Source organism: Leptonotus elevatus, chromosome 7 (assembly GCF_054856555.1).
Source record: "Leptonotus elevatus isolate MCC_2025b chromosome 7, RoL_Lele_1.0, whole genome shotgun sequence".
NCBI lineage: Eukaryota > Metazoa > Chordata > Actinopteri > Syngnathiformes > Syngnathidae > Leptonotus > Leptonotus elevatus.
In genome coordinates, this window is record NC_141245.1 from 24,975,222 (window position 1) to 25,002,818 (window position 27,597).

Below are 27,597 nucleotides of genomic sequence, written 5' to 3' on the forward strand. Positions count from 1 at the left end.
TCAAGCGACCGTTATGCAAATGGCGCGGGCCAACGTTTGCCTCATCCAAGTGCCTTTTTTTTTTTTTTTTTAGGAGGGGGGGGTCTTAACAAAACGTGTTCATTCCAAGGCCTAGCAGACAAATAGCTATGCATAAAAGTCATGGAGGTACGTACGAGCGACCCGCCTTCGGAGGGCCCCCGCCGGCCGGCCGGCCTCGCGCCGGTGTTCGGGCGGGCGGCTCCTCCGGCTCGCGGGTCGCCTTACAGCGCCCCGGCGACCGCGAGCGCCGGCCTTTGGCGGCCCGGCGCGCCCGATCGGAAGCGAGGCCGAGACACCCCCAAAGAAAAAAGAAAAAAAATTAAAAAATGGAAGAAAAAAAAAAGAAAAAATAAGAAAAAATAATGGAAAAAAAAAGTCATGGAGGTGAACGAAAATAAAAGATGTATCGCGATATTGGCCCGTGCGCAAAGACGTGCCATCGGTTTCACATGGAATTTGAAGCTTTTATCTGAATTGGAGCAATCGGACGCTAACTAAAATGCGCAACGTTATCCAATAGCGGAACATTATCGAGAGGTAATTGCAATGAATTAACTGAAGAATATGTTGAGTTGCAACGTGGCATTCTTTCGTTCGATTAGACTTTACGGGTTGCTCCAAAAAAGCCTCACGAGATGAAGCACAAAAAACAAAAAAAAGGCCAAATGATTGTTTGTATCTGGAAAAAAATCCTGAATGAGGTCGCTCGTATCTCAAGGCAAAGATTGAGTACGTTTTAGGGAATACCCGGCATTTATTTCATTCCTTTATGTTTATGCTGCTAAAAGCTCAAGAAAGTAGTTGGCCTTGCTTATACGGTGCGTGCGTGCGTGCGTGCGTGCGTGCGTGCGCGCGCATGCCTTCGCCGTCATTCTTGCCGGCGTGTTGCCAGCGTCAGGTGTCGTGACGCATGGCGATCGCATGCTGCTTAGCGGGTCAAGCAGAGGGCGCGTCCTCTTTCTGTCTGACACGCTCGATGTTGTTGTGGTTTTGTGACGCCGTTGAATGCGAGGACACAAGGAGCGCTTCCCAAACTCGAGATGGGACATTTTTCATATCATGTCATGTCATGTCATGAGCGGCAAGACATATTATTACTTTCACTCATTCGCTGCCAATGACGGCAATAGACGTCAAAAATTCATTTGAACTATTTCTCTTAGTTTAAAAAAAATTCCCACTTTTGTTAACAAGAGTATGAAAACCTAGATTTGTTTTTATTGTAGATGAAAAACATTAGTTAGTTTTGTAAACATAAAATGTAGTTTCAGTTAGTTTTCGTAAAAAAAAGAAAAAAAAGAAGCATTTTTGTTTTTATTTTATTTTGTTAACAAAATAGTTTTTGGAATTTTATTTTTTCCGTTAGTTTTAGTTCATTAACTCATTCACTGCCATTGACGGCTATAGACAACTTCTTATTCGTTTAACATATTTTTCCATTTTTGTTAACAAGAGTATGAAAACCTCGTTTTTTTTGTACATTTAGAACAGATATAAAATTTGTGATTAATTGTGAGTTAACTAGTAAAGTCATGCGATTCATTACGATTACAAATTTTAATTGCCTGACGCCCCTCATTTTTAATAACATTTTCCTAGATTATTAAGAATTAAAAAAAATATATTTAAAAAGAAAAGATTGTTAAAAATTGAGGGGCATCAGGCAATAAAAATGTGTCATCGTAATTAAACGCATGACTTCACTAGTTAACTCACAAATTAATCACAAATTTTATATCTGTTCTAAATGTACAAAAAAAACGAGGTTTTTATACTCTTGTTAACAAAAATGGAAAAATATGTTAAACGAATAAGAAGTCGTCTATAGCCGTCAATGGCAGTGTATGAGTTAATGAACTAAAACGAACGAAAAAAATTAAATTCAAAAAACAATTTTGTTAACAAAATAAAATAAAAACAAAAATGCTTTTTTTTTTTTTTTTTTTACGAAAACTAACTGAAACTACATTTTATGTTTACAAAACTAACTAATGTTTTTCGTTTTAGTCTTTGGTAATTAATTGAATGCACGTGCGTGTGCATGTGAGTGTGTACTCATTAGTTCACCTAAAACCTATTAAAAATCCCATAACGTTCACCTAAACCGAATACTTCAGAATCCAGCTCGAGTCGTGAGGTTGTCAGGAGACCCGAGGAAGGATCAAAGAAAAGAAAGGAAAGTGAAATCCAGCACCGACCTTTTTTCAGCATTCCCACGCAATTTCTACTGTGTTATTGCCGGACTTTGGCCCAAACCCCAAAACACAAACAGTTCAAGTCTTTTCAAGCTCTTCAACATCGAAAATCTGTGAATCTTTTCAATTCAGGTACCACATTATTTACACGCTGTCACGTTTGCCTTTCGCTGCATGTGAAATTCCAGTACTCGACATCAATTCAAGCGCAAGTAGCACGAAATAAAACATTTTGAAAAACACAACGCGAGCACAACTGCCGCAAAACTTTTCAGTGCAGCGCGACAGAGTGGACAGCAGCCGGGTGCCAAATTGGAAGTGACTGCAGGGGGAGAGGAAGTTGTTTTGGGGCTGGGGGGGGGGGGGGCTTTGGGGGGTTCGCAGGTGGCCTGTCCTCAGCCACAATCACGTCCAAACGTCCCGTGTCGCGTGCGTGGCCCTGGCATGTGCTGCCCATTGGCTGCGTGTGATTTTAAGCCGTGTGTACAGCCCCCATGCAAAAAAAGGACGGCTCGGACCCCCGCCGTCACCGAGGGGCAGGCGCCGCGAACGTCCATCAACGTCAATGACAGACACGCAAACGCTTGATTTGTGTTGGTGTTTTCGTCCATGTTGGGCGGAGTCCACAAAAGTGGACGCAAATCACATCGGGGTTTTAATCGGTTTGGATTTTTCATCATGTATTTGATTTTTTGTTTTGGGAATTTATTTCTTTTTAGAGCAACTTTTTTCATCTTTATTTTGGGAAAATGAGTTTCCATTAGCTTTGGTATTAGTTTTTAATATTATTAGTTGAGTGCAAAAAAAATAAAAAAAAATTTTTTTGTAAAAGCTTGTGTATGTACTGCCATGCTTATAAATACGTTTAATATTGAATCATCTTTTAGGGATTTTTGTTTCAGTTTGCTATAATAACTTGAACCACACTGGCGACTTTGTAGGAATAATCGAAATACGGCGAAACTCGAGTGATTGCCGCAAATTGTGAAAAAAAAAGAGTCATTCACACATCCCCATTTTTTTTTTCATAGTTACCTGTAACAATAGTTTAAAAATATATACATAAAAAATGATGACCCCAAAATATTTTATATAAATATAAACTGTTTTACAACATAACCCTTAAAAATTAAAAATAATAAATATGTCACCCAAATTGGCGCCGGAGAAATATGGCTTTCGTCTGATCATAAAATCACCAAATATTTGAGTTTTTCTACAAATAATAGAGGAATTGGAGAAAAAATAGGCAGATTTACAAATGCCGAACTATGAATATTGGTGCGTATACTTCTCACTTGGTGTTTATGTTCTTTTTAAATTTGCATTTATTTATTTATTTTTGTCATTTTGCCGAAGCCAAGAGACCAAAATAGGCAGAGATTCCACGAATCTCTTTAAAAATGACTGTGAAAAGGTTCTGCAGAAAATAACATAAAATTTAACCTTCACTTTAGGGATCTTAAAAAAACGTTAGCATAGCGTCATAGCTTATCAGCGTTTTGTTTTTGTACTCAATGTATTGGAACAGTTGTTTTTTTGTTATATTTATCATTTCCAATATTGACTTATTTCCAATATTGACATCTCATGTCTTCATGTCGGTTACACATTATGCTAATTACTGAAGCAAAATAAAAACCCGAGTTGTTGTAAGAAGACAAAAACAAGTATTGTTGTCGTTCCTGTTTTAGCTCAAAGTCAGATATGAAGCGAGCGCTTTTCTTTTTGGACTTGTTTACTTTCCTGTCGGTCATCCTCGATGGCGGCCTTTCACGACGACCATCGCGGGTGCGCGCGTGCACGAGCCTCGCGATGTAACTTTGCCTGCCGCTTGATATTTTAGTGCGCGTCAACATCTTCTCCGTTTCCGTGCGCGCGCGTCCTCTCCTTTGTCTCGGGCACAATAGCACGAAAGAGCGCAGCCCGGCCGCGACGTCACTCCGGGTTAGCGTTTGCGCAAGGGGGGGGGGTGTTGGGGGGGGGGGGGGGGGCTGCAAATGGGAATGGTTAAGCCATGCATGTTAATAGGAAAAGGCCTGTCTCTTCCAGGCTAACACTTGGATGACTCTGCAGGGTGAGGCGGGTGAGGATGGTGAAGTGGGGCGGGGAGGCGTCTCGGGAGCGCACCCCACTCTCCTGCCCCCCCCCACCCCCCTCCCTCCCCCGCCTCCCCAGCCGCACCGTGAGGCAGAGCTGAGTTGGGATTTGCTTGCATTGTCAAGTAGCGCATTGACCCATCACTTTGACAAAGATCCAGTGTGACAGCGGCCCTCTCTCGCTTTTCTTCTTCTTCTATCTCTCCATCTCTCCTCTCGCTCGCTCGCTCTCTCGCTCTCTCGCTTCCCCACCCGCAGGCCACAGAGGCGCAGATCCGGAGCTTTGGACAGACGCCATCTCACTTGCTCATCGAGCCTCATCCGCCACGCAGTTCCGCCATGCACCTGGTGAGAGCAGAGAGCATGCTGGGAGGAAGAAAAAAAAAAAACAACACCAAAAACTTTATTCATTCATAAATAGCGGACATCACTTCACGTAACACAACGTACGTGACGGGAGGCCGTGAAATGATACGATGAACTGCTGAAGTGTGTGGGATGCTTATGAAATAAGATAAAAACAATAAATTGCGAGAATTTAAGTTTGCTGTTTGGAGGACCAAAATAAAAAACAATTTATCGCTCTCCGCCATTTTGGTTGTTTACTTTCGCCTCGGACGCTTCCAGGTCGGAACTGGGAAAAAACAACTCGGTATATCCGATTTCCGACCATCCTCGAATGCAGCATTATCCTCGTGCCGGCTAAATGCGATTCATTTGTGGTCTGGATGTCTCCTATTATATATATATATATTAGGGGTGTCAGAAAAAATCGATTCTGCAATATTTCGCGATATTACAGCGTGCAATTCTCAAATCGATTCGATAAACATAAATTTTTTATGGGAATATTCAACAAAACGTCTTACTTAGGGTTGGGATTCACTCTTTAAGCATAGAAGAATGTTATATTAATGGAACATTAAACCTTACTATTTTATTTCAGTGCTGTTCAAACATGAAACAGACTGCAACCTGAAATTTTAGATAAATGCATTTTCAATACGAATCTTACAAGTTTACTGATTAGTATTTTCTAAATTTGAGTGTTAAAAAAAATTGCAATAATCAATTTATAGATTTGTATCGGGATTAATCGGCATCGAATCGAATCGTGACCTAGGAATCGCGATACAAATCGAATCGCCGGGTACTAGGCAATTCACACCCCTAATATATATATATATATATATATATATAAATGAAACATTACAAAAAGTTGCCAGATTTGTTGTTTTTCTTTTTTGAAATTGCTAGATGGGTAAATTTATATTAAATTTTCTAGTTAATTTACGTAGTAAAATATTGATATTAAGTGAGTGAAATGAGCAACGCCGAGGAGCCCTCGCTTCGTCAAAACGCCCTAGCGACGCCCCCGGTCGTCATGGCAACGCTGCCATCTGTTTGAATCGGTTAGCGAACGAGTAGCACGACGTCCGCTCACGTCTTCCTCCGTTGACAGAGTCCTCTGATGTTCAAGGACCAACTGCAGCAGGACGTGATCATGGTGCTGAAGTTCCCGTCCAACTCGCCGGTGACGCACGTGGCCGCCAACACGCTGCCGCACCTGGCCGTGCCGGCCGTGGTGACCGTCACCTGCAGCCGCCTCTTCGCCGTCAACCGCTGGCACAACACGGTCGGTGAGTGGCGGGCGCGAGCGTAAAAACGTCACCCGGGCCGGCGCCTCCCGACCAGGTGAAGAGTGTTTCCACATGTTGCCTCGAGCCGGCGTGTGAACGGCGCCGCTCCCCCCCTCCCCCTTCCTGAGAACGGAGCCGCCACCCCCGGGTCAGGGGGCCAAAGCAACGCTTGCTTGGAAATGAGGCGGCGGCTCCGGCGCACATTCTCCTCACACTTCGCAGCTGTCAGAGTGGAAAAGACGCTGCGAGTCCAGCGGCCCTAATGAGGGCAGCTGCAGACCACAGGCGGCCATTTTGGGCAGGGAGGAAATGCGGTTTGGCTGCGACGACAACACACGCAACATTTATTTGATTCCTGCCTGGAATTAATGTCTTCATTCGTTTTGATGCTCAGATCCCTTCGCAAAAAGAAGGATATTGAAGTAAGCTCAAAATGAGGAGATTATATATCCAGTTTGCTTTTCTTGTACTTATTGGAAGTATACTGCACCAAGTAAATGTTAAGTGTACTTGTAAGTATACTAAAACATATACTAAAAGTTGACATACTGTCGTATATACTTGGAAGGCACTTACTAAGTAAGGAACCAAAATGATAGGTTACAGATCATGTGGCTGGATAGTGTTAGCTAGCTAGCTAGCTGGCACCTTTAAAGCAAGAGTGCCATCTAGAGAAGTCAAAAAATATCGCAGGTGTTTCAGAAAGCTTCATTTGTCTGTCTGTCTTTCTAGTTAGATGTTTAGCTAGCTAGCTAGCTGGCACCTTTAAAGCAAGAGTGCCACCTAGAGAAGTCAAAAAATATTGCAGGTGTTTCAGAAAGCTTCATTTGTCTGTCTGTCTGTCTAGTTAGCTGTTTAGCTAGCTATCTAGCTGGCACCTTTAAAGCAAGAGTGCCATCTAGAGAAGTCAAAAAATATCGCAGGTGTTTCAGAAAGCTTCATTTGCATGTCTGTCTGTCTAGTTAGCTGTTTAGCTAGCTAGCTAGCTGGCACCTTTAAAGCAAGAATGCCATCTAGAGAAGTCAAAAAATATTGCAGGTGCTTCATAAAGCTTAATTTGTCTGTCTGTCTGTCTAGTTAGCTGTTTAGCTAGCTAGCTAGCTGGCACCTTTAAAGCAAGAGTGCCACCTAGAGAAGTCGAAAAATATCGCAGGTGTTTCAGAAAGCTTCATTTGTCTGTCTGTCTGTCTAGTTAGCTGTTTAGCTAGCTATCTAGCTGGCACCTTTAAAGCAAGAGTGCCATCTAGAGAAGTCAAAAAATATCGCAGGTGTTTCAGAAAGCTTCATTTGCATGTCTGTCTGTCTAGTTAGCTGTTTAGCTAGCTAGCTAGCTGGCACCTTTAAAGCAAGAATGCCATCTAGAGAAGTCAAAAAATATTGCAGGTGCTTCATAAAGCTTAATTTGTCTGTCTGTCTGTCTAGTTAGCTGTTTAGCTAGCTAGCTAGCTGGCACCTTTAAAGCAAGAGTGCCACCTAGAGAAGTCGAAAAATATCGCAGGTGTTTCAGAAAGCTTCATTTGTCTGTCTGTCTGTCTAGTTAGCTGTTTAGCTAGCTAGCTAGCTGGCACCTTTAAAGCAAGAGTGCCATCTAGAGAAGTCAAAAAATATCGCAGGTGTTTCAGAAAGCTTCATTTGTCTGTCTGTCTGTCTGTCTAGTTAGCTGTTTAGCTAGCTAGCTAGCTGGCACCTTTAAAGCAAGAGTGCCACCTAGAGAAGTCGAAAAATATCGCAGGTGTTTCAGAAAGCTTCATTTGTCTGTCTGTCTGTCTAGTTAGCTGTTTAGCTAGCTAGCTAGCTGGCACCTTTAAAGCAAGAGTGCCATCTAGAGAAGTCAAAAAATATCGCAGGTGTTTCAGAAAGCTTCATTTGTCTGTCTGTCTGTCTGTCTAGTTAGCTGTTTAGCTAGCTAGCTAGCTGGCACCTTTAAACCAAGAGTACCACCTAGAGAAGTCAAAAAATATTGCAGGTGCTTCAGAAAGCTTCATTTGTCTGTCTGTCTGTCTAGTTAGCTGTTTAGCTAGCTAGCTAGCTGGCACCTTTAAAGCAAGAGTGCCATCTAGAGAAGTCAAAAAATATCGCAGGTGCTTCATAAAGCTTCATTTGCATGTCTGTCTGTCTCGTTAGCTGTTTAGCAAGCGAGCTAGCACATTTAAACCAAGAGTGCCATCTAGAGGAGTCAAACAATATCACAAGTGCTTCATGAAGCTTCATTTGTCTATCACTACTGATTAGTATTCAAATTTGAGTTTAAAAAAAATCGCAATAAGCGACTTATAGATTCAAATCGTGATTAATCGGTATTGAATTGAATCGTGACCTATGAATCGTGATACGACTCGACTCGCCAGGTACTTGGCAATTCACACCCCTACACTGAAGTATAGTAACCAGTTGTTTGCACTTGTTAACTAGTTCCCCCACTCAAACTTGACCAAGCGCGTGCGCGCGCGCGTGTGTTTTTTTTTCCCAGGCCTCCGAGGCGCACCAGGATACTCGCTGGAGCAGGCTCATCATCTCCCGATCGAGATGGACCCTCTGATCGGTGAGCTCTTCTTCTTCTTATTCCGGCGGCTTCTCGGACGTCCGCGCCGCTCGTAACGTCTCCTGTTGACACGTGTCCCGCGCGCGTCCTCCTTTGCCGCCGCCGCAGCCAACGCCGCTGCCGGCAACAAGCGTCAGATGACAGACTTAGTGGACCAGAGCATCCAGATCAGCACGCAGTGCTTCGTGGTGACAGCTGACAACCGCTACATCCTGGTGTGCGGCTTCTGGGACAAGAGCTTCCGCGTGTACTCCTCGGAGACAGGTGGGCCGGGGCGCAAAAGGTGGGCGCGCTCGCTCGCTCGTGCGTGCGTGCGTGCGTGTGCATGGATGTCGCCGTCGATACTTGCGTGCGTTGCTCTCTGCTCAACAGCCCAGTTGGAATACAGTCAACCAAATAAGACATTTGCCACACTCTAAAAACTGTTGGCTTAAAAGTAAGCCAATTATGGATCAGAAATGGACCGATCCACTTTATGGTTCAATTGGACACAATTTTATGGGTTGTTTTATGCAAAATGACCCAAACTTGGGTTAAATTAACCCAACTTTATTGGTCGTTCTATACAAAATGACTTTTTTTATTTTTTATTAATTCCAGTAGAAGATCTGACCCAACTTTCTGGGTTGTTTTATATAAAATTAAAAAAAATTGTGCAAAACAATGCAGAAATTAGAGGATCCAAAACTAACCTTTTGGGTTGTTTTATAGAAAATTATCCAAACTTGGGGGAAAAATTACCGAAATAGATAGATAGCACCTGAAAGTAAATACCGTGCCACAGTTTGGCTTTAGCCCCTGATGCTAGCTAGTGTTAGAGTAGACAATATTAAGTATTGTACTCTTTGCGTGTTCAATTAACTGAATGGTGAGATCCTGGTGAAGAAGTCCCTTTGCAAAGGTAAATAATTATCACAGAAGCTTCTGATCACACAATTGAAGTCACCCAAGCAGTGTTCTGTTCAAAAGTGTGCTCTTTCTCCAGCCCACAGTACATTTATTTGCAACTCCGTGAAAACAAGAGAATTCCTCTCTCCTCCCTTCTGCAAGTTCCCATAGCTATAAATCAGATTAGAGAAAAACAATCATACATCAGCCTGTCTCTTCCGACAGAGACAGATACCAGACACACACACTCCTTTATTTTCTCAGGAGTGTGAGACAGATACAATAGACAATCCCATTCATTGAGCTCCACAGCTATAACTAAATCCAAAACGGCTAAAATATAAATTGAAACTGAAAAACAATGTTAATAACTTAACATTCCCTCATTTTAGCTCTTGAGAGTTCAACACATTAAAACATTTTTTTTCGATGTAGGGGTTTAAACTAGGGTTAGGGTTTCAAAGTAGGGGTTTAAACTAGGGTTAGGGTTTCAAAGTAGGGGTTTAAACTAGGGTTAGGGTTTCAAAGTAGGGGTTTAAACTAGGGTTAGGGTTTCAAAGTAGGGGTTTAAACTAGGGTTAGGGTTTCAAAGTAGGGGTTTAAACTAGGGTTAGGGTTTCAAAGTAGGGGTTTAAACTAGGGTTAGGGTTTCAAAGTAGGGGTTTAAACTAGGGTTAGGGTTAGGGTTTCAAAGTAGGGGTTTAAACTAGAGTTAGGGTTTCAAGCTAGGGTAAGGGTTTTAAAGTAGGGGTTTAAACTAGGGTTAGGGTTTCAAAGTAGGGGTTTAAACTAGGGTTAGGGTTTCAAAGTAGAGGTTTAAACTAGGGTTAGGGTTTCAAAGTAGGGGTTTAAACTAGGGTTAGGGTTTCAAAGTAGGGGTTTAAACTAGGGTTAGGGTTTCAAAGTAGGGGTTTAAACTAGGGTTAGGGTTTCAAAGTAGGGGTTTAAACTAGGGTTAGGGTTTCAAAGTAGGGGTTTAAACTAGGGTTAGGGTTTCAAAGTAGGGGTTTAAACTAGGGTTAGGGTTTCAAAGTAGGGGTTTAAACTAGGGTTAGGGTTTCAAAATAGGGGTTTAAACTAGGGTTAGGGTTTCAAAGTAGGGGTTTAAACTAGGGTTAGGGTTTCAAAGTAGGGGTTTAAACTAGGGTTAGGGTTTCAAAGTAGGGGTTTAAACTAGGGTTAGGGTTTCAAAGTAGGGGTTTAAACTAGGGTTAGGGTTTCAAAGTAGGGGTTTAAACTAGGGTTAGGGTTTCAAAAGTAGGGGTTTAAACTAGGGTTAGGGTTTCAAAGTAGGGGTTTGAACTAGGGGTTAGGGTTTCAAAGTAGGGGTTTAAACTAGGGTTAGGGTTTCAAAGTAGGGGTTTAAACTAGGGTTGGGGATTCAAAATAGGAGTTTAAACTAGGGTTAGGGTTTCAAAGTAGGGGTTTAAACTAGGGTTAGGGTTTCAAAGTAGGGGTTTAAACTAGGGTTAGGGTTTCAAAGTAGGGGTTTAAACTAGGGTTAGGGTTTCAAAGTAGGGGTTTAAACTAGGGTTAGGGTTTCAAAGTAGGGGTTTAAACTAGGGTTAGGGTTTCGAAGTAGGGGTTTAAACTAGGGTTAGGGTTTCAAAATAGGGGTTTAAACTAGGGTTAGGGTTTCAAAGTAGGGGTTTAAACTAGGGTTAGGGTTTCAAAGTAGGGGTTTAAACTAGGGTTAGGGTTTCAAAGTAGGGGTTTAAACTAGGGTTAGGGTTTCAAAGTAGGGGTTTAAACTAGGGTTAGGGTTTCAAAGTAGGGGTTTAAACTAGGATTAGGGTTTCAAAGTAGGGGTTTCAACTAGGGTTAAGGTTTCAAAGTAGGGGTTTAAACTAGGGTTAGGGTTTCAAAAGTAGGGGTATAAACTAGGGTTAGGAATTCAAAGTAGGGGTTTAAACTAGGGTTAAGGTTTCAAAGTAGGGGTTTAAACTAAGGTTAGGGTTTCAAAGTAGGGGTTTAAACTAGGGTTAGGGTTAGGGTTTCAAAGTAGGGGTTTAAACTAGGGTTAGGGTTTCAAAGTAGGGGTTTAAACTAGGGTTAGGGTTAGGGTTAGGTTTAGGGTTAGGGTTAGGGTTAGGGTTTCAAAAGTAGGGGTTTAAACTAGGGTTAGGGTTTCAAAGTAGGGGTTTAAACTAGGGTTAGGGTTTCAAAGTAGGGGTTTGGGTTAGGGTTAGGGTTACGGTTAGGGTTAGGGTTAGGGTTTCAAAAGTAGTGGTTTAAACTAGGGTTAGGGTTTCAAAGTAGGGGTTTAAAATAGGGTTGGGGTTTCAAAATAGGGGTTTAAACTAGGGATAGGGTTTCAAAGTAGGGGTTTAAACTAGGGTTAGGGTTTCAAAGTAGGGGTTTAAACTAGGGTTAGGGTTTCAAAGTAGGGGTTTAAACTAGGGTTAGGGTTTCAAAGTAGGGGTTTAAACTAGGGTTAGGGTTTCAAAGTAGGGGTTTGGGTTAGGGTTAGGGTTACGGTTAGGGTTAGGGTTAGGGTTTCAAAAGTAGTGGTTTAAACTAGGGTTAGGGTTTCAAAGTAGGGGTTTAAAATAGGGTTGGGGTTTCAAAATAGGGGTTTAAACTAGGGATAGGGTTTCAAAGTAGGGGTTTAAACTAGGGTTAGGGTTTCAAAGTAGGGGTTTAAACTAGGGTTAGGGTTTCAAAGTAGGGGTTTAAACTAGGGTTAGGGTTTCAAAGTAGGGGTTTAAACTAGGGTTAGGGTTTCAAAGTAGGGGTTTAAACTAGGGTTAGGGTTTCAAAGTAGGGGTTTAAACTAGGGTTGGGGTTTCAAAATAGGGGTTTAAACTAGGATTAGGGTTTCAAAGTAGGGGTTTAAACTAGGGTTAGGGTTTCAAAGTAGGGGTTTAAACTAGGGTTGGGGTTTCAAAATAGGGGTTTAAACTAGGGATAGGGTTTCAAAGTAGGGGTTTAAACTATGGTTAGGGTTTCAAAGTAGGGGTTTCAACTAGGGTTAGGGTTTCAAAGTAGGGGTTTAAACTAGGGTTAGGGTTTCAAAGTAGGGGTTTAAACTAGGGTTAGGGTTTCAAAGTAGGGGTTTAAACTAGGGTTGGGGTTTCAAAGTAGGGGTTTAAACTAGGGTTGGGGTTTCAAAATAGGGGTTTAAACTAGGATTAGGGTTTCAAAGTAGGGGTTTAAACTAGGGTTAGGGTTTTAAAGTAGGGGTTTAAACTAGGGTTAGGGTTTCAAAGTAGGGGTTTAAACTAGGGTTAGGGTTTCAAAGTAGGGGTTTAAACTAGGATTAGGGTTTCAAGCTAGGGTTAGGGTTTCAAAGTAGGGATTTAAACTAGGGTTAGGGTTTCAAAGTAGGGGTTTAAACTAGGGTTAGGGTTTCAAAGTATGGGTTTAAACTATGGTTAGGGTTTCAAAGTAGGGGTTTAAACTAGGGTTAGGGTTTCAAAGTAGGAGTTTAAACTAGGGTTAGGGTTTCAAAGTAGGGGTTTAAACTATGGTTAGGGTTTCAAAGTAGGGGTTTCAACTAGGGTTAGGGTTTCAAAGTAGGGGTTTAAACTAGGGTTGGGGTTTCAAAGTAGGGGTTTAAACTAGGGTTAGGGTTTCAAAGTAGGGGTTTAAACTAGGATTAGGAATTCAAGCTAGGGTTAGGGTTTCAAAGTAGGGGTTTAAACTAGGGTTGGGGTTTCAAAGTAGGGGTTTAAACTAGGGTTGGGGTTTCAAAATAGGGGTTTAAACTAGGGTTGGGGTTTCAAAATAGGGGTTTAAACTAGGATTAGGGTTTCAAAGTAGGGGTTTAAACTAGGGTTAGGGTTTTAAAGTAGGGGTTTAAACTAGAGTTAGGGTTTCAAAGTAGGGGTTTAAACTAGGGTTAGGGTTTCAAAGTAGGGGTTTAAACTAGGGTTGGGGTTTCAAAATAGGGGTTTAAACTAGGATTAGGGTTTCAAAGTAGGGGTTTAAACTAGGGTTAGGGTTTCAAAGTAGGGGTTTAAAATAGGGTTAGGGTTTCAAAGTAGGGGTTTAAACTAGGGTTAGGGTTTCAAAGTAGGGGTTTAAACTAGGGTTAGGGTTTCAAAGTATGGGTTTAAACTATAGTTAGGGTTTCAAAGTAGGGGTTTAAACTAGGGTTAGGGTTTCAAAGTAGGGGTTTAAACTAGGGTTGGGGTTTCAAAATAGGGGTTTAAACTAGGGTTAGGGTTTCAAAGTAGGGGTTTAAAATAGGGTTAGGGTTTCAAAGTAGGGGTTTAAACTAGGGTTAGGGTTTCAAAGTAGGGGTTTAAACTAGGGTTAGGGTTTCAAAGTAGGGGTTTAAACTAGGGTTAGGGTTTCAAAGTAGGGGTTTAAACTAGGGTTAGGGTTTCAAAGTATGGGTTTAAACTAGGGTTAGGGTTTCAAAGTAGGGGTTTAAACTAGGGATAGGGTTTCAAAGTAGGGGTTTAAACTAGGATTAGGGTTTCAAGCTAGGGTTAGGGTTTCAAAGTAGGGGTTTAAACTAGGGTTAGGGTTTCAAAGTAGGGGTTTAAACTAGGGTTAGGGTTTCAAAGTAGGGGTTTAAACTAGGGTTGGGGTTTCAAAATAGGGGTTTAAACTAGGATTAGGGTTTCAAAGTAGGGGTTTAAACTAGGGTTAGGGTTTTAAAGTAGGGGTTTAAACTAGGGTTAGGGTTTCAAAGTAGGGGTTTAAACTAGGGTTAGGGTTTCAAAGTAGGGGTTTAAACTAGGGTTAGGGTTTCAAAGTAGGGGTTTAAACTAGGGTTAGGGTTTCAAAGTATGGGTTTAAACTAGGGTTAGGGTTTCAAAGTAGGGGTTTAAACTAGGATTAGGGTTTCAAGCTAGGGTTAGGGTTTCAAAGTAGGGGTTTAAACTAGGGTTAGGGTTTCAAAGTAGGGGTTTAAACTAGGGTTAGGGTTTCAAAGTAGGGGTTTAAACTAGGGATAGGGTTTCAAAGTAGGGGTTTAAACTAGGGTTAGGGTTTCAAAGTAGGGGTTTAAACTAGGGTTAGGGTTTCAAAGTAGGGGTTTAAACTAGGGTTAGGGTTTCAAAGTAGGGGTTTAAACTAGGGTTAGGGTTTCAAAGTATGGGTTTAAACTAGGGTTAGGGTTTCAAAGTAGGGGTTTAAACTAGGGATAGGGTTTCAAAGTAGGGGTTTAAACTAGGGTTAGGGTTTCAAAGTAGGGGTTTAAACTAGGGTTAGGGTTTCAAAGTAGGGGTTTAAACTAGGGTTAGGGTTTCAAAGTAGGGGTTTAAACTAGGGTTAGGGTTTCAAGCTAGGGTTAGGGTTTCAAAGTAGGGGTTTAAACTATGGTTAGGGTTTCAAAGTAGGGGTTTCAACTAGGGTTAGGGTTTCAAAGTAGGGGTTTAAACTAGGGTTAGGGTTTTAAAGTAGGGGTTTAAACTAGGATTAGGGTTTCAAAGTAGGGGTTTAAACTAGGGTTAGGGTTTTAAAGTAGGGGTTTAAACTAGGGTTAGGGTTTCAAAGTAGGGGTTTAAACTAGGGTTAGGGTTTCAAAGTAGGGGTTTAAACTAGGGTTGGGGTTTCAAAATAGGGGTTTAAACTAGGATTAGGGTTTCAAAGTAGGGGTTTAAACTAGGGTTAGGGTTTTAAAGTAGGGGTTTAAACTAGGGTTAGGGTTTCAAAGTAGGGGTTTAAAATAGGGTTAGGGTTTCAAAGTAGGGGTTTAAACTAGAGTTAGGGTTTCAAAGTAGGGGTTTAAACTAGGGTTAGGGTTTCAAAGTAGGGGTTTAAACTAGGGTTAGGGTTTCAAAGTATGGGTTTAAACTAGGGTTAGGGTTTCAAAGTAGGGGTTTAAACTAGGGTTAGGGTTTCAAAGTAGGGGTTTAAACTAGGGTTACGGTTTCAAAGTAGGGGTTTAAACTAGGGATAGGGTTTCAAAGTAGGGGTTTAAACTAGGATTAGGGTTTCAAGCTAGGGTTAGGGTTTCAAAGTAGGGGTTTAAACTAGGGTTAGGGTTTCAAAGTAGGGGTTTAAACTAGGGTTAGGGTTTCAAAGTAGGGATTTAAACTAGGGTTAGGGTTTCAAAGTAGGGGTTTAAACTAGGGTTAGGGTTTCAAAGTAGGGGTTTAAACTAGGGTTAGGGTTTCAAAGTAGGGGTTTAAACTAGGATTAGGAATTCAAGCTAGGGTTAGGGTTTCAAAGTAGGGGTTTAAACTAGGGTTAGGGTTTCAAAGTAGGGGTTTAAACTAGGGTTAGGGTTTCAAAGTAGGGGTTTAAACTAGGGTTGGGGTTTCAAAATAGGGGTTTAAACTAGGATTAGGGTTTCAAAGTAGGGGTTTAAACTAGGGTTAGGGTTTTAAAGTAGGGGTTTAAACTAGGGTTAGGGTTTCAAAGTAGGGGTTTAAACTAGGGTTAGGGTTTCAAAGTAGGGGTTTAAACTAGGGTTAGGGTTTCAAAGTAGGGGTTTAAACTAGGGTTAGGGTTTCAAAGTATGGGTTTAAACTAGGGTTAGGGTTTCAAAGTAGGGGTTTAAACTAGGGATAGGGTTTCAAAGTAGGGGTTTAAACTAGGATTAGGGTTTCAAGCTAGGGTTAGGGTTTCAAAGTAGGGGTTTAAACTAGGGTTAGGGTTTCAAAGTAGGGGTTTAAACTAGGGTTAGGGTTTCAAAGTAGGGGTTTAAACTAGGGATAGGGTTTCAAAGTAGGGGTTTAAACTAGGGTTAGGGTTTCAAAGTAGGGGTTTAAACTAGGGTTAGGGTTTCAAAGTAGGGGTTTAAACTAGGGTTAGGGTTTCAAAGTAGGGGTTTAAACTAGGGTTAGGGTTTCAAAGTATGGGTTTAAACTAGGGTTAGGGTTTCAAAGTAGGGGTTTAAACTAGGGATAGGGTTTCAAAGTAGGGGTTTAAACTAGGGTTAGGGTTTCAAAGTAGGGGTTTAAACTAGGGTTAGGGTTTCAAAGTAGGGGTTTAAACTAGGGTTAGGGTTTCAAAGTAGGGGTTTAAACTAGGGTTAGGGTTTCAAGCTAGGGTTAGGGTTTCAAAGTAGGGGTTTAAACTATGGTTAGGGTTTCAAAGTAGGGGTTTCAACTAGGGTTAGGGTTTCAAAGTAGGGGTTTAAACTAGGGTTAGGGTTTTAAAGTAGGGGTTTAAACTAGGATTAGGGTTTCAAAGTAGGGGTTTAAACTAGGGTTAGGGTTTTAAAGTAGGGGTTTAAACTAGGGTTAGGGTTTCAAAGTAGGGGTTTAAACTAGGGTTAGTGTTTCAAAGTAGGGGTTTAAACTAGGGTTGGGGTTTCAAAATAGGGGTTTAAACTAGGATTAGGGTTTCAAAGTAGGGGTTTAAACTAGGGTTAGGGTTTTAAAGTAGGGGTTTAAACTAGGGTTAGGGTTTCAAAGAAGGGGTTTAAAATAGGGTTAGGGTTTCAAAGTAGGGGTTTAAACTAGAGTTAGGGTTTCAAAGTAGGGGTTTAAACTAGGGTTAGGGTTTCAAAGTAGGGGTTTAAACTAGGGTTAGGGTTTCAAAGTATGGGTTTAAACTAGGGTTAGGGTTTCAAAGTAGGGGTTTAAACTAGGGTTAGGGTTTCAAAGTAGGGGTTTAAACTAGGGTTAGGGTTTCAAAGTAGGGGTTTAAACTAGGGATAGGGTTTCAAAGTAGGGGTTTAAACTAGGATTAGGGTTTCAAGCTAGGGTTAGGGTTTCAAAGTAGGGGTTTAAACTAGGGTTAGGGTTTCAAAGTAGGGGTTTAAACTAGGGTTAGGGTTTCAAAGTAGGGATTTAAACTAGGGTTAGGGTTTCAAAGTAGGGGTTTAAACTAGGGTTAGGGTTTCAAAGTAGGGGTTTAAACTAGGGTTAGGGTTTTAAAGTAGGGGTTTAAACTAGGATTAGGGTTTCAAGCTAGGGTTAGGGTTTCAAAGTAGGGGTTTAAACTAGGGTTAGGGTTTCAAAGTAGGGGTTTAAACTAGGGTTAGGGTTTCAAAGTAGGGGTTTAAACTTGGGTTAGGGTTTCAAAGTAGGGGTTTAAACTAGGGTTAGGGTTTCAAAGTAGGGGTTTAAACTATGGTTAGGGTTAGGGTTAGGGTTAGGGTTAGGGTTAGGGTTAGGGTTTCAAAAGTAGGGGTTTAAACTTGGGTTAGGGTTTCAAAGTAGGGTTTCAAGCTAGGGTAAGGGTTTTAAAGTAGGGGTTTAAACTAGGGTTAGGGTTTCAAAGTAGGGGTTTAAACTAGGGTTAGGGTTTCAAAGTAGGGGTTTAAACTAGGGTTAGGGTTTCAAAGTAGGGGTTTAAACTAGGGTTAGGGTTTCAAAGTATGGGTTTAAACTAGGGTTAGGGTTTCAAAGTAGGGGTTTAAACTAGGGATAGGGTTTCAAAGTAGGGGTTTAAACTAGGGTTAGGGTTTCAAAGTAGGGGTTTAAACTAGGGTTAGGGTTTCAAAGTAGGGGTTTAAACTAGGGTTAGGGTTTCAAAGTAGGGGTTTAAACTAGGGTTAGGGTTTCAAGCTAGGGTTAGGGTTTCAAAGTAGGGGTTTAAACTATGGTTAGGGTTTCAAAGTAGGGGTTTCAACTAGGGTTAGGGTTTCAAAGTAGGGGTTTAAACTAGGGTTAGGGTTTTAAAGTAGGGGTTTAAACTAGGATTAGGGTTTCAAAGTAGGGGTTTAAACTAGGGTTAGGGTTTTAAAGTAGGGGTTTAAACTAGGGTTAGGGTTTCAAAGTAGGGGTTTAAACTAGGGTTAGTGTTTCAAAGTAGGGGTTTAAACTAGGGTTGGGGTTTCAAAATAGGGGTTTAAACTAGGATTAGGGTTTCAAAGTAGGGGTTTAAACTAGGGTTAGGGTTTTAAAGTAGGGGTTTAAACTAGGGTTAGGGTTTCAAAGAAGGGGTTTAAAATAGGGTTAGGGTTTCAAAGTAGGGGTTTAAACTAGAGTTAGGGTTTCAAAGTAGGGGTTTAAACTAGGGTTAGGGTTTCAAAGTAGGGGTTTAAACTAGGGTTAGGGTTTCAAAGTATGGGTTTAAACTAGGGTTAGGGTTTCAAAGTAGGGGTTTAAACTAGGGTTAGGGTTTCAAAGTAGGGGTTTAAACTAGGGTTAGGGTTTCAAAGTAGGGGTTTAAACTAGGGATAGGGTTTCAAAGTAGGGGTTTAAACTAGGATTAGGGTTTCAAGCTAGGGTTAGGGTTTCAAAGTAGGGGTTTAAACTAGGGTTAGGGTTTCAAAGTAGGGGTTTAAACTAGGGTTAGGGTTTCAAAGTAGGGATTTAAACTAGGGTTAGGGTTTCAAAGTAGGGGTTTAAACTAGGGTTAGGGTTTCAAAGTAGGGGTTTAAACTAGGGTTAGGGTTTCAAAGTAGGGGTTTAAACTAGGATTAGGGTTTCAAGCTAGGGTTAGGGTTTCAAAGTAGGGGTTTAAACTAGGGTTAGGGTTTCAAAGTAGGGGTTTAAACTAGGGTTAGGGTTTCAAAGTAGGGGTTTAAACTTGGGTTAGGGTTTCAAAGTAGGGGTTTAAACTAGGGTTAGGGTTTCAAAGTAGGGGTTTAAACTATGGTTAGGGTTAGGGTTAGGGTTAGGGTTAGGGTTTCAAAAGTAGGGGTTTAAACTTGGGTTAGGGTTTCAAAGTAGGGTTTCAAGCTAGGGTAAGGGTTTTAAAGTAGGGGTTTAAACTAGGGTTAGGGTTTCAAAGTAGGGGTTTAAACTAGGGTTAGAGTTTCAAAGTAGGGGTTTAAACTAGGGTTAGGGTTTCAAAGTAGGGGTTTAAACTAGGGTTAAGGTTTCAAAGTAGGGGTTTAAACTAGGGTTAGGGTTTCAAAGTAGGGGTTTAAACTAGGGTTTGGGTTTCAAAGTAGGGTTTTGAACTAGTGTTTAGGGTTTCAAAGTAGGGGTTTAAACTAGGGTTAGGGTTTCAAAGTAGGGGTTTAAACTAGGGTTAGGGTTTCAAAGTAGGGGTTTAAACTAGGGTTAGGGTTTCAAAGTAGGGGTTTAAACTAGGGTTAGGGTTTCAAAGTAGGGGTTTAAACTAGGGATAGGGTTTCAAAGTAGGGGTTTAAACTAGGATTAGGGTTTCAAGCTAGGGTTAGGGTTTCAAAGTAGGGGTTTAAACTAGGGTTAGGGTTTCAAAGTAGGGGTTTAAACTAGGGTTAGGGTTTCAAAGTAGGGGTTTAAACTATGGTTAGGGTTTCAAAGTATGGGTTTAAACTATGGTTAGGGTTTCAAAGTAGGGGTTTAAACTAGGGTTAGGGTTTCAAAGTAGGGGTTTAAACTAGGGTTGGGGTTTCAAAATAGGGGTTTAAACTAGGGTTAGGGTTTCAAAGTAGGGGTTTAAAATAGGGTTAGGGTTTCAAAGTAGGGGTTTAAACTAGGGTTAGGGTTTCAAAGTAGGGGTTTAAACTAGGGTTAGGGTTTCAAAGTAGGGGTTTAAACTAGGGTTAGGGTTTCAAAGTAGGGGTTTAAACTAGGGTTAGGGTTTCAAAGTATGGGTTTAAACTAGGGTTAGGGTTTCAAAGTAGGGGTTTAAACTAGGGATAGGGTTTCAAAGTAGGGGTTTAAACTAGGATTAGGGTTTCAAGCTAGGGTTAGGGTTTCAAAGTAGGGGTTTAAACTAGGGTTAGGGTTTCAAAGTAGGGGTTTAAACTAGGGTTAGGGTTTCAAAGTAGGGGTTTAAACTAGGGTTGGGGTTTCAAAATAGGGGTTTAAACTAGGATTAGGGTTTCAAAGTAGGGGTTTAAACTAGGGTTAGGGTTTTAAAGTAGGGGTTTAAACTAGGGTTAGGGTTTCAAAGTAGGGGTTTAAACTAGGGTTAGGGTTTCAAAGTAGGGGTTTAAACTAGGGTTAGGGTTTCAAAGTAGGGGTTTAAACTAGGGTTAGGGTTTCAAAGTATGGGTTTAAACTAGGGTTAGGGTTTCAAAGTAGGGGTTTAAACTAGGATTAGGGTTTCAAGCTAGGGTTAGGGTTTCAAAGTAGGGGTTTAAACTAGGGTTAGGGTTTCAAAGTAGGGGTTTAAACTAGGGTTAGGGTTTCAAAGTAGGGGTTTAAACTAGGGATAGGGTTTCAAAGTAGGGGTTTAAACTAGGGTTAGGGTTTCAAAGTAGGGGTTTAAACTAGGGTTAGGGTTTCAAAGTAGGGGTTTAAACTAGGGTTAGGGTTTCAAAGTAGGGGTTTAAACTAGGGTTAGGGTTTCAAAGTATGGGTTTAAACTAGGGTTAGGGTTTCAAAGTAGGGGTTTAAACTAGGGATAGGGTTTCAAAGTAGGGGTTTAAACTAGGGTTTAGGATTTCAAAGTAGGGGTTTAAACTAGGGTTAGGGTTTCAAAGTAGGGGTTTAAACTAGGGTTAGGGTTTCAAAGTAGGGGTTTAAACTAGGGTTAGGGTTTCAAGCTAGGGTTAGGGTTTCAAAGTAGGGGTTTAAACTATGGTTAGGGTTTCAAAGTAGGGGTTTCAACTAGGGTTAGGGTTTCAAATTAGGGGTTTAAACTAGGGTTAGGGTTTTAAAGTAGGGGTTTAAACTAGGATTAGGGTTTCAAAGTAGGGGTTTAAACTAGGGTTAGGGTTTTAAAGTAGGGGTTTAAACTAGGGTTAGGGTTTCAAAGTAGGGGTTTAAACTAGGGTTGGGGTTTCAAAATAGGGGTTTAAACTAGGATTAGGGTTTCAAAGTAGGGGTTTAAACTAGGGTTAGGGTTTCAAAGTAGGGGTTTAAAATAGGGTTAGGGTTTCAAAGTAGGGGTTTAAACTAGAGTTAGGGTTTCAAAGTAGGGGTTTAAACTAGGGTTAGGGTTTCAAAGTAGGGGTTTAAACTAGGGTTAGGGTTTCAAAGTATGGGTTTAAACTAGGGTTAGGGTTTCAAAGTAGGGGTTTAAACTAGGGTTAGGGTTTCAAAGTAGGGGTTTAAACTAGGGTTACGGTTTCAAAGTAGGGGTTTAAACTAGGGATAGGGTTTCAAAGTAGGGGTTTAAACTAGGATTAGGGTTTCAAGCTAGGGTTAGGGTTTCAAAGTAGGGGTTTAAACTAGGGTTAGGGTTTCAAAGTAGGGGTTTAAACTAGGGTTAGGGTTTCAAAGTAGGGATTTAAACTAGGGTTAGGGTTTCAAAGTAGGGGTTTAAACTAGGGTTAGGGTTTCAAAGTAGGGGTTTAAACTAGGGTTAGGGTTTCAAAGTAGGGGTTTAAACTAGGATTAGGAATTCAAGCTAGGGTTAGGGTTTCAAAGTAGGGGTTTAAACTAGGGTTAGGGTTTCAAAGTAGGGGTTTAAACTAGGGTTAGGGTTTCAAAGTAGGGGTTTAAACTAGGGTTGGGGTTTCAAAATAGGGGTTTAAACTAGGATTAGGGTTTCAAAGTAGGGGTTTAAACTAGGGTTAGGGTTTTAAAGTAGGGGTTTAAACTAGGGTTAGGGTTTCAAAGTAGGGGTTTAAACTAGGGTTAGGGTTTCAAAGTAGGGGTTTAAACTAGGGTTAGGGTTTCAAAGTAGGGGTTTAAACTAGGGTTAGGGTTTCAAAGTATGGGTTTAAACTAGGGTTAGGGTTTCAAAGTAGGGGTTTAAACTAGGGATAGGGTTTCAAAGTAGGGGTTTAAACTAGGATTAGGGTTTCAAGCTAGGGTTAGGGTTTCAAAGTAGGGGTTTAAACTAGGGTTAGGGTTTCAAAGTAGGGGTTTAAACTAGGGTTAGGGTTTCAAAGTAGGGGTTTAAACTAGGGATAGGGTTTCAAAGTAGGGGTTTAAACTAGGGTTAGGGTTTCAAAGTAGGGGTTTAAACTAGGGTTAGGGTTTCAAAGTAGGGGTTTAAACTAGGGTTAGGGTTTCAAAGTAGGGGTTTAAACTAGGGTTAGGGTTTCAAAGTATGGGTTTAAACTAGGGTTAGGGTTTCAAAGTAGGGGTTTAAACTAGGGATAGGGTTTCAAAGTAGGGGTTTAAACTAGGGTTAGGGTTTCAAAGTAGGGGTTTAAACTAGGGTTAGGGTTTCAAAGTAGGGGTTTAATCTAGGGTTAGGGTTTTAAAGTAGGGGTTTAAACTAGGATTAGGGTTTCAAAGTAGGGGTTTAAACTAGGGTTAGGGTTTTAAAGTAGGGGTTTAAACTAGGGTTAGGGTTTCAAAGTAGGGGTTTAAACTAGGGTTAGGGTTTCAAAGTAGGGGTTTAAACTAGGGTTGGGGTTTCAAAATAGGGGTTTAAACTAGGATTAGGGTTTCAAAGTAGGGGTTTAAACTAGGGTTAGGGTTTTAAAGTAGGGGTTTAAACTAGGGTTAGGGTTTCAAAGTAGGGGTTTAAAATAGGGTTAGGGTTTCAAAGTAGGGGTTTAAACTAGAGTTAGGGTTTCAAAGTAGGGGTTTAAACTAGGGTTAGGGTTTCAAAGTAGGGGTTTAAACTAGGGTTAGGGTTTCAAAGTATGGGTTTAAACTAGGGTTAGGGTTTCAAAGTAGGGGTTTAAACTAGGGTTAGGGTTTCAAAGTAGGGGTTTAAACTAGGGTTACGGTTTCAAAGTAGGGGTTTAAACTAGGGATAGGGTTTCAAAGTAGGGGTTTAAACTAGGATTAGGGTTTCAAGCTAGGGTTAGGGTTTCAAAGTAGGGGTTTAAACTAGGGTTAGGGTTTCAAAGTAGGGGTTTAAACTAGGGTTAGGGTTTCAAAGTAGGGATTTAAACTAGGGTTAGGGTTTCAAAGTAGGGGTTTAAACTAGGGTTAGGGTTTCAAAGTAGGGGTTTAAACTAGGGTTAGGGTTTCAAAGTAGGGGTTTAAACTAGGATTAGGAATTCAAGCTAGGGTTAGGGTTTCAAAGTAGGGGTTTAAACTAGGGTTAGGGTTTCAAAGTAGGGGTTTAAACTAGGGTTAGGGTTTCAAAGTAGGGGTTTAAACTAGGGTTGGGGTTTCAAAATAGGGGTTTAAACTAGGATTAGGGTTTCAAAGTAGGGGTTTAAACTAGGGTTAGGGTTTTAAAGTAGGGGTTTAAACTAGGGTTAGGGTTTCAAAGTAGGGGTTTAAACTAGGGTTAGGGTTTCAAAGTAGGGGTTTAAACTAGGGTTAGGGTTTCAAAGTAGGGGTTTAAACTAGGGTTAGGGTTTCAAAGTATGGGTTTAAACTAGGGTTAGGGTTTCAAAGTAGGGGTTTAAACTAGGGATAGGGTTTCAAAGTAGGGGTTTAAACTAGGATTAGGGTTTCAAGCTAGGGTTAGGGTTTCAAAGTAGGGGTTTAAACTAGGGTTAGTGTTTCAAAGTAGGGGTTTAAACTAGGGTTAGGGTTTCAAAGTAGGGGTTTAAACTAGGGATAGGGTTTCAAAGTAGGGGTTTAAACTAGGGTTAGGGTTTCAAAGTAGGGGTTTAAACTAGGGTTAGGGTTTCAAAGTAGGGGTTTAAACTAGGGTTAGGGTTTCAAAGTAGGGGTTTAAACTAGGGTTAGGGTTTCAAAGTATGGGTTTAAACTAGGGTTAGGGTTTCAAAGTAGGGGTTTAAACTAGGGATAGGGTTTCAAAGTAGGGGTTTAAACTAGGGTTAGGGTTTCAAAGTAGGGGTTTAAACTAGGGTTAGGGTTTCAAAGTAGGGGTTTAAACTAGGGTTAGGGTTTCAAAGTAGGGGTTTAAACTAGGGTTAGGGTTTCAAGCTAGGGTTAGGGTTTCAAAGTAGGGGTTTAAACTATGGTTAGGGTTTCAAAGTAGGGGTTTCAACTAGGGTAAGGGTTTCAAAGTAGGGGTTTAAACTAGGGTTAGGGTTTTAAAGTAGGGGTTTAAACTAGGATTAGGGTTTCAAAGTAGGGGTTTAAACTAGGGTTAGGGTTTTAAAGTAGGGGTTTAAACTAGGGTTAGGGTTTCAAAGTAGGGGTTTAAACTAGGGTTAGTGTTTCAAAGTAGGGGTTTAAACTAGGGTTGGGGTTTCAAAATAGGGGTTTAAACTAGGATTAGGGTTTCAAAGTAGGGGTTTAAACTAGGGTTAGGGTTTTAAAGTAGGGGTTTAAACTAGGGTTAGGGTTTCAAAGAAGGGGTTTAAAATAGGGTTAGGGTTTCAAAGTAGGGGTTTAAACTAGAGTTAGGGTTTCAAAGTAGGGGTTTAAACTAGGGTTAGGGTTTCAAAGTAGGGGTTTAAACTAGGGTTAGGGTTTCAAAGTATGGGTTTAAACTAGGGTTAGGGTTTCAAAGTAGGGGTTTAAACTAGGGTTAGGGTTTCAAAGTAGGGGTTTAAACTAGGGTTAGGGTTTCAAAGTAGGGGTTTAAACTAGGGATAGGGTTTCAAAGTAGGGGTTTAAACTAGGATTAGGGTTTCAAGCTAGGGTTAGGGTTTCAAAGTAGGGGTTTAAACTAGGGTTAGGGTTTCAAAGTAGGGATTTAAACTAGGGTTAGGGTTTCAAAGTAGGGGTTTAAACTAGGGTTAGGGTTTCAAAGTAGGGATTTAAACTAGGGTTAGGGTTTCAAAGTAGGGGTTTAAACTAGGGTTAGGGTTTCAAAGTAGGGGTTTAAACTAGGGTTAGGGTTTCAAAGTAGGGGTTTAAACTAGGATTAGGGTTTCAAGCTAGGGTTAGGGTTTCAAAGTAGGGGTTTAAACTAGGGTTAGGGTTTCAAAGTAGGGGTTTAAACTAGGGTTAGGGTTTCAAAGTAGGGGTTTAAACTTGGGTTAGGGTTTCAAAGTAGGGGTTTAAACTAGGGTTAGGGTTTCAAAGTAGGGGTTTAAACTATGGTTAGGGTTAGGGTTAGGGTTAGGGTTAGGGTTAGGGTTTCAAAAGTAGGGGTTTAAACTTGGGTTAGGGTTTCAAAGTAGGGTTTCAAGCTAGGGTAAGGGTTTTAAAGTAGGGGTTTAAACTAGGGTTAGGGTTTCAAAGTAGGGGTTTAAACTAGGGTTAGGGTTTCAAAGTAGGAGTTTAAACTAGGGTTAGGGTTTCAAAGTAGGGGTTTAAACTAGGGTTAGGGTTTCAAAGTAGGGGTTTAAACTAGGGTTAGGGTTTCAAAGTAGGGGTTTAAACTAGGGTTAGGGTTTCAAAGTAGGGGTTTAAACTAGGGTTAGGGTTTCAAAGTATGGGTTTAAACTATGGTTAGGGTTTCAAAGTAGGGGTTTAAACTAGGGTTAGGGTTTCAAAGTAGGGGTTTAAACTAGGGTTAGGGTTTCAAAGTAGGAGTTTGAACTAGGAATAGGGTTTTTGTTAGAGTAGACAATCTTAAGTATTGTACTCTTTGCGTGTTCAATTAACTGAATGGTGAGATTCTGGTGAAGAAGTCCCTTTGCAAAGGTAAATAATTATCAGAAGCTTCTGATGACAAAAGGCTGACGACACTGAAGCCGTGTTCTGGTCAGATTGTTGTACTCGGCTCCCCGTCACATCATCATTTATTCAAAAGTGGGTGAATAGTCTCCACCCATCAGCCCACAGCACACTTGGTTACAACTCAGTGAATACAAGAGAATCTGTTCCCATGGGTATAAATCAGATTAGAGAAAAACAATAATAATAAGCCTGTGACTCCCTTCCGACCGGCAGAGACCGGCCCTCCCATTAGAGATAGCAAAATGTACAAACCCGTTGCCCTTTCTCTCATGAAAGTAACACAGATAAGAATACAATTCTATTCATTGAGCCATACTGCTATAACTAAATCCAAAACGGCTAAAATATAAATAAAATAAAAAAAACAATGTTTATAACTCATCATTCCCTCATTTGAGCTCTTGAGAGCTCAACACATTAAAACATTTTTTTTTTCAATGGTTGTGTGGTAAAAATAATTATCCTTAAAACATCCCTTTAGCAGAAGAGGAGGTAGTTTAGCAATCATATGACATTAAAAACAATTTGATACATTTAAAAGATTTTTAGTGGAATAAGCATAACAAATGTGAGGCTTAACATAAAATGTTGTTCCTTAAAAAGTGTCGCAATGTATCGGCAGACGAATATGTGTTCTTTGAAGCCATCTTTGTTGAATGAAAAAAGTGACGCTGGGGTAGACTACCCAAATTCTTCGATTTGTCACCGGGATTATTCTGCCCGAAAATGTGACTCTTCGTGGAATGATTGCCCAAGAAAAGGCACTTGACTTGATCCGTTGAATGATGTCAAAACGATGTCGAATGATGTCGAAACGGCCGCTCCAGAACCGAACACTGGGTCAGCTGACGTGGCTCCCAGGTCGGAGGTGATAAGATTGATGATCATCAGTTGATGAGATAGCCGAGCCTGGCACGTCTCCGGAAGCCTTGTAGACCAGATGTGGAATTTCTCCATCCTTCTTTCTGTGCAGAGAACTGCACAAAATTTCCTCACCAACCCCCTGGGGCCGTTCTCCTGAGTGCAGAAACTTTTCATTTTTAGTTTCTCATAAACTCACATAAATTTTATTTGGAGGAAAAAACCCTGATAGTTTTGTTAGTTGGGATTAGTAAATGTTATTTGGTTAAGATCCGTAGGTCCTGTGCTGTTGGAACAGGAAAAGATCTATTTTTGTGACATTAAAATAGAGCCCAGCCTTTGATTGAGTTGAATGACATTCGCTCATTCATTAAAATAAGACAGAGCTCCCTAGCAGCCATAAGAGCACCATGGGAGCTAATTAGGGAACTAGCTAGGGAGATAGCTAGGTAGCTAGCATCAGGGGCTAAAGCCAAACTGTGGAAGGGTTTTTACTTTCTGGACCCGGATTTGCCGCCTCTGTAATCAAGCCTTTTTTCTTTCTTTTTTTTTGCACAATCTGACGTGCAAAAGACACAAAAAAGACAAGACATAATATGAAAAACTAAATGGAATGTAATAAACAAAAACAGACCATGACAGTGTCGTTTTTGATGTCTTGTTAATTTTATATGTCAGTTATTTCAGGCGATATCTTTATTTATCCATCATGCTGACTGATGGGGGTTTTTTTGGGAGGGGGGGGGGGGGGTTCCATTGCCCTTCTTAGTGGTCCTTGAGCGTCGCTGCCCGCGCCACATTAACGAACCTCGCTCCCGATTTGTGTCCCGAGCAGGAAAGCTGACCCAGATCGTGTTCGGCCACTGGGACGTGGTGACGTGCCTGGCCCGCTCCGAGTCGTACATCGGGGGCGACTGCTACATCGTGTCGGGCTCCAGAGACGCCACTCTTCTTCTGTGGTACTGGAGCGGCCGGCATCACATCATCGGCGACAACCCCGTCAACAGTAAGCGGCTTTTTGTTTTCACGCGCAAGTCCGCATTTGATGACGTCGACGCAAGCCGGGACGGCTAATTAAGAATTTCGGCTCGGCTGAGTCCAATTAGCCGGCGAGGAGGGAATTCCCCTGGCGCTCGCCACGCTTAACGCTAATCTCGTGCGAATGTCTTCTTCAACAGTGGAACGTGCACGTGCGCCAAAATCAAGTCATCTTGAAGCCAT

At 41.2% G+C, this 27,597-nt stretch overlaps 1 protein-coding gene across 1 annotated transcript in view; it reads left to right on the top strand.

Annotated features, from left to right (window-relative positions):
• The window catches only part of nbeab (neurobeachin b), a 263,722-nt gene that overhangs the window by 228,891 nt on the left and 7,234 nt on the right, over nucleotides 1–27,597 (top strand). Inside the window, exons 48-52 of the mRNA XM_086080779.1 lie at nucleotides 4,574–4,663; nucleotides 5,778–5,955; nucleotides 8,426–8,497; nucleotides 8,606–8,761; nucleotides 27,212–27,382. Of these exons, the coding sequence (XP_085936905.1) occupies nucleotides 4,574–4,663; nucleotides 5,778–5,955; nucleotides 8,426–8,497; nucleotides 8,606–8,761; nucleotides 27,212–27,382 (667 nt within the window). The remainder of the gene's footprint in view (nucleotides 1–4,573; nucleotides 4,664–5,777; nucleotides 5,956–8,425; nucleotides 8,498–8,605; nucleotides 8,762–27,211; nucleotides 27,383–27,597) is intronic.